At 33.3% G+C, this 6,219-nt stretch overlaps 1 protein-coding gene across 1 annotated transcript; it reads left to right on the top strand.

The window, feature by feature from the left end:
- The first annotated feature begins 395 nt into the window (after nt 1-395).
- LOC125833952 (tubby-like F-box protein 8) lies at nt 396-4,768 on the top strand. The gene is made up of 5 exons (XM_049513124.1): nt 396-511; nt 1,444-1,889; nt 2,030-2,117; nt 2,731-2,863; nt 3,631-4,768. Exons 2-5 carry the CDS (start codon nt 1,542-1,544, stop codon nt 4,340-4,342), a joined length of 1,281 nt encoding a protein of 426 aa, XP_049369081.1. The 5' UTR covers nt 396-511; nt 1,444-1,541; the 3' UTR covers nt 4,343-4,768.
- Nucleotides 4,769-6,219: the final 1,451 nt, after the last annotated feature.

Raw genomic sequence — 6,219 nt, 5'->3', positions numbered from 1 at the left:
TCTATTTTTTAAAAATATTTTTAATTTTTTTTTGACAATTCTTTAATTCTAACTTTCTACTTGATATGTTTAAAATCATAAAACAAAAAGAACATTTTGGTATATTCTATATTAGTATAGAACCACGGGATTCAAAAAGTCTTTTTACAATCGTCTTTCGTAAACTTCATATCAAATCAAAACTAATTTAAATAGAGTGAATATTTTTTTAAAATAAAAAAATAATGCTCCATGATCAAATTTTAAAATAAAAAATGAAAATAAGAAGGACAAAAAGGTAATTTAAGAACAAAGTTGAAAACACCACTTCCCCTGCCCCCACCAAAATGGCAGTTAATTCAACTCCACATTTTATTTTCTTAATTAAAAGCAAAAGTTCCGTGAAGAGGATTTAATAAAGTCTTTGGTATCCGCTGGGTAGGAATAGGAATGAGTTGAGAGACAGAGAGAGAAACAACAACAAGAAGATAGTTGTACAGAGACCCAAAAATAACAAGATTTAATTTTTATGGTATGTGTTAATAATAATTTGTTTCTTCTTACTTTAATTTTCCTTTATCAGTTGAAAATTTTCATGATTTTAGAAATTTTTACATTTTTTTTTTGTAGAAACCTTGAAGTTAATTAGGGTGTTTTTTTTTTAATTTGTGGGTACTAACAGTTTTTGTTTAAAGTATAATGTTAAGCATAATTTTGTATTGTGGAAGATAGTATTAGTCTAAGTGTGACATTTGTTAACTATTTTGGAAATTTCATTGTTTGTCTACTTTTTCTTGTTGATAAGGCAAGAAAAAAAATTTAAATCTTTAAGCTTTTTTGTCATGGTTTCTTACCAGGTATCAAAAATTGAATTTTTCCTCCTTTTGGGGCCATTTTTCAGGTTAAGAATTGTTTTTTCCCCTCATTTTGCCCCCTTGGTTTCCTAAGTGGAAATTTATGTGCCTGGGGCGGGGGAGGAGGAGGATTTAATGTATATGTTGGGGTTCGGGAACTCAGTAACTTTTTCGCGGATTCTGTATTTGTATTGAAAAATCTAATAAATGTATAAGAAAAAGGAATTGGGAACACATTAAGAGAGTGTGTTTTGTTGGTTTAGTGGAAGAAAAGGAACCTTTTTGTCTCTTTTTATTTTTTTTAATTTGAGACGAGTGGGAATTCATAAACTTCAAATCCGGGATCCGCCTCCTTGGGGATATAGTTTTTGTGAGATTGTTATGAATGATGAAGATGGTGTTGTAGTTTTGCTTTGTAATGGTGGTTTTCAAGCAGGAAAGTGTTCTCTAGTAAAGTCTCTAGTTTTGGACTGCTTTATGTGGCTTCTTTTTGTAGGAATCTTCTTTTCTTGCTTTGTACTTTTCCTTAAGTACCTCGGGACAACTCTTCATTTTCTTTGTAGTTAAGGAATGCAGAATAGTTTGAATTGATACCCTACTCCTTCTTCAGGTATATTTAATGTGCAAGGTTGTCGGGGATTCAAATCTGTCACTCCAAAAGATTCACATATAGAAAGTAGCCTGTGAAACCTTGCTCTGGTTCAGTAAATGTCTTTTCGCAGTATAGCTCGTGATATCAGGGATAGTATTGGAAGCTTATCTAGGCGGAGTTTCGAGGTTAAGCTGTCCAGTCATAACAGAGGGAAGTCTCAGAGTGCTGTTCATGAGTTGCATGACCATGTTATTGTCATTCAAAGCAGTTGTTGGGCGAGCCTCCCACCAGAGTTACTTCGTGATGTAATTAAAAGACTGGAGGCAAGTGAGAGTACGTGGCCTGCTCGTAAACATGTTGTTGCATGTGCAGCTGTTTGCCGCTCATGGAGGGAGATGTGTCAAGAAATTGTTCATCGTCCGGAGTTCTCTGGAAAGTTGACCTTTCCCATCTCTCTTAAGCAGGTGATTGTCTTTTTCCGGTCTCCTTTTTTCTTTCGTGGAGCATCTGTTGCCATCATTTCTCTATTGTTTTTATAAGGTTAGAGTGGAAGATGAGAGCTATATCATTGTTGTGATGTTTGTTATCCAATTCCTTCTTGCAGCCTGGGTTTCGGGATGGAACCATCCAATGCTTCATCCGGAGGGACAAATCTAAATTAACTTACCAACTTTTCCTTTGCCTTAGCCCTGGTAAGTTCATCTTACTGGCTTTATGCTGACTGACATGTCGTCTAATTTGCTGTGAGATTAGTGTAGATGTTTGGCTCATCTGTAAGCTTCATAAGTCATCTGATGTCTTTGTTTGTTGCATTAGATCCTATAGGTTCAAAAAAGGTTTTTTTTTTCTTTCTAAGTTCGATTCATTTTCGAGGGTTGACAGAAGAATCATTTCTCTGCAATTAAATCCACCACAATTATGCAAAAGTCCCTTGTTCCACAGAGTGGAAAGTGGAATAAAGCAGTTCTTGTTAAGGGGTTGATTTTTAGTGCCTATATGTTTGTCTGCTTAGGAGAACTTCACAGCTAATTGACAGAAAATTCAGATGATAATTCATAAAAAAAATGTCTTTTTCTTTCTTCTTTTGTGGACTGTTGAGCAGGAATTTTTTTATTATGGTTATGTAGGAGTTCCAGATTGTCACTGAACATGCTTTGTCAATGGTGTAAAAGAATCTTTAGTAATGGTTGAGAACCATTTCTGAAGCTTCTTGATATTTCCATACCATTTATACAAATATTACCTTGTTTTCATTAAAACCAGGCAGCCTGATGTTTTCTTTTTTCCTTTACTGTTTTCCATCAGCCTTGCTTGTAGAAAATGGCAAGTTTCTTCTTTCTGCAAAGCGTAATCGGAGAACCACGTGTACAGAGTACATCATCTCTATGAATGCAGATAACATATCAAGGTCAAACAGCTCTTACATTGGAAAACTGAGGTAAGCATGCTTTAAGAGAGTTCAAATCTTTACATTTCTTAGCTTTGTCCTCAAAGAACATCGTGATTGTTTAAAGTAACGATATCACACATGATTCAAATGGCTCAAGAAATGTACAAAGAGCAAACGTGAGATGATGAATAGGATCTCCAAGGTTCTATCTGAGGGACGAGAGTTAAATGGAGGGAGGAAACTAGTAAAATCTTCTGCTTGGAATCTGTCCTTTCAGGCTGTATTGAAAGGAAAATCAGGCTTGTAAACTTTCTAATTGACAAAAGAAGTTACAGAAGAAACTAACAAGTCGTCAACTTGGATTCTATCCCTTTTGGTTGTGTAATGAGTCTTTGAATAATATTATGAGCTCATTGATGATTTGAGACTGTTTGCTCTTTTATATGTTTACCCCAAAAAATGCTTATAAAATCATTCTACAATGCTGTGGATTCTTATGGTGGGAATTTGACAGGTAATGGATATAACATTTCTCAGTTGTATCTAATATTGATATTGAACCTGTCCTGATGACCTATTTGGTGATATTCCTTAATGTATTTGATTCTTTATGCCTTACTTGTCTTGAAAAAAAGGTGAATAAATTGTTAAACATATGAAGAATATTATGTGATGAAGTTTGTTAGTACGAATTTAGCTGTGTGCTTGAACTGGAAGTGAGTAATTTAATGGGTCATAGACATAAATTATGATGCAAGTTTCCGATTCTGACCAATTGTAAAAGCTTCTAAACAGTTTTTATTTCTTCTTTTCAGGTCAAATTTTCTGGGCACAAAGTTCATAATTTATGATACCCAACCACCATACAACAGTTCTAGTATTCCTCCACCTGGTGGAAGCCGGAGATTCTACTCCAAGAAAGTTTCTCCCAAAGTCCCTACAGGAACCTACAACATTGCACAGGTTAGCTACGAACTGAATGTACTCGGAACCAGGGGGCCTCGCAGGATGAATTGTGTCATGCACTCAATCCCTGTCTCGTCCCTTGAACCCGGGGGCACTGTCCCAGGCCAACCTGAACTTCTCCCTCCGAATCTTGAAGACTCGTTTAGGAGCATGTCCTTTTCAAAATCAATTGATGCTTCAACAGAGTTCAACAGTGCTCGGTTTTCAGATATTGGGGGTCCAAGTGAAGTAGATGAAGAAGGTAAGAGTAGTCTTTTGGTTCTTCGAAACAAGGCACCTAGGTGGCATGAACAGCTGCAATGTTGGTGTCTGAATTTCAGAGGGAGGGTAACTGTCGCTTCTGTCAAGAATTTCCAGTTGATTGCTGCTACACAGCGTGCAGCCGGTGCTCCAACACCAGCACAACCGGCTCAGTCATCATCAGATCAAGACAAGATTATCTTGCAGTTTGGTAAGGTTGGCAAAGATATGTTTACAATGGATTATCGATATCCTTTATCTGCCTTTCAGGCTTTCGCCATCTGTTTGAGCAGCTTTGACACAAAGTTGGCATGTGAATAGAAAGGACAGATAGAAGATTTAGTTGATACTAGTCATTGTGTTACTCTTCATCATAATCAAGAAGATGCAGGAAGCTCTTGCACATTTGAAAGTTACTATTCTCTTCTTTCTTTTTTTACCTTCTCTTCGTCCTTCGTCGTTTTATCCTTCATTCATATAGTTTAAGATGCTTCTGTTGTAATTTTCGCTCAACTTGGTGAAAGGAACAATGTATCAACTTTGTACCATGTGTGATTTCTAGTTGTAACATCCATTTGTGTAATCATCATCCCAGTCCACTTTGTTGTGTTGTTTTATAACTTTGGATTATGCTGGCTGGTGATCTTTATGTTGGTGTGGAGGCCATGACAGATATTTTTCCCCTGTCGAATTTCTGTACAGTTTCTAATAAATATTTTGAAATGATATTCTATGCAGACGTTGCACTTACTTTCGGAGTCGGTTTGATCATGAGATAAAGTTGAAGTTTTGTTTATACATGTAATTTAGACTTTTTATGTTGTATGTTTTGTCTTAAGCATAAAAACACCACTAGTTATAAAATTATTAAAATAGTTGTAATTATTTATACAATCTTACGAAATAAGAAAAAGTTTATAAAATTGCATAATAAATTATCATAAAGTTATTCTAAAAAAGTACAATATTTATTGATTAAATTTTAATTCAATAAAAAAATTAAATTGAACATAAGTTGTAGTGTACTAGTCTATAATATAATCCTCCCACATAGTACGTACAATCTTTTCACGTTGAACTTGCATTTCTCGATCATATGACGGAGAAAACCGACCAACATTGTTACTTTGAGTCATTTGTTGGTCAATTTGATTAGTAAATAAATATGATAAACAATAATGAATTTGGTGAATATAAATGGTAAATTGTTGATTTGAAATAATAATAAAGTTTATGTTGGTGAGAATAATCTTTATATGAGATATAAATGATTTTAAAAGTAATGATATGAATTATAAATTTTATTTATACATGAAGTAAATGGTTAGTAGATATATATGTGGAGTTGTTTTTACAAAATATAAACTTGTGAGTCAATTTTTGTATTTTATTAAAATTCCAAATCATGAATTGAAATTTCCAAATCATGTTTTTTGAAGAATTTGATCATGAGATGAAATCAACATGAAATCGTATGTCAAAACACTAATTTCTTTTTATAATTTCATATCACGATATAAAATCGCATGTCCAAACGCCTATTTAATATATTAGATGAACATGAAAAATAATGTATATTACAAACTAAGTCACAATTTTTTGGGGTAATACTTCATATACAATAACTTAACTTTTACTTTATTGTTCTAAAATTGCTAAATTATTTTTTATAATGAAAAAAGGCATCTAATTTTGACTTATTATTGTGTAAAGTCACTATTAAAATACTGTTATTTGACTTTTCTTAATTTTTTGGTCTCAATAATTTTTCTTTTGATGCAACACTAGGGTATGCATATGATTATTTGACGATTGGAAGGAATATGTGTTGTCTGTCCAATTATTTGTCATTTTCAGTTTGGTATGTTTTTGGTTAGAAAATCATGATTTGTATTTATGGAGTATAAAACAAAATGTACCCCCTTTTCGTCAAAATTATCTCAATCAAACCAGACAACTTTTTCCTTTCTTTTCTATTTTATCTCACTCAATTTAAAGCTATATAACAAGTGTATAGTAATTGTATAACTATAATATATGCACCTTGGTTATACATTGCACTCGAGCTAAAAATTTATTTTTTTATACTAATAAAAGATAAAGACTAGAGTTATTTTCTTTTTTTATGAGAAAATTTTGAAAATAGCAAATGTATTAGACATAATAAGGCTCCTATAGTTTCAATAATTGCGCTCTAT

The sequence above is a fragment of the Solanum verrucosum genome, unplaced genomic scaffold (assembly GCF_900185275.1).
Source record: "Solanum verrucosum unplaced genomic scaffold, falcon-dt-bn FXZP01000108.1, whole genome shotgun sequence".
Taxonomy (NCBI): Eukaryota; Viridiplantae; Streptophyta; class Magnoliopsida; order Solanales; family Solanaceae; genus Solanum; species Solanum verrucosum.
Note: the sequence above shows the minus strand (reverse complement) of the source record. Positions and strands in the feature narration are given on the sequence as shown.

Coding starts and splice junctions, on each gene's coding strand:
- LOC125833952 (XM_049513124.1), top strand. CDS start 1,542: ATGTCTTTTCGCAGTATAGCTCGTGATATCAGGGATAGTATTGGAAGC. Junction 1,890..2,029: donor TTCCCATCTCTCTTAAGCAG/GTGATTGTCTTT, acceptor TCCTTCTTGCAG/CCTGGGTTTCGGGATGGAAC. Junction 2,864..3,630: donor TCTTACATTGGAAAACTGAG/GTAAGCATGCTT, acceptor TCTTCTTTTCAG/GTCAAATTTTCTGGGCACAA.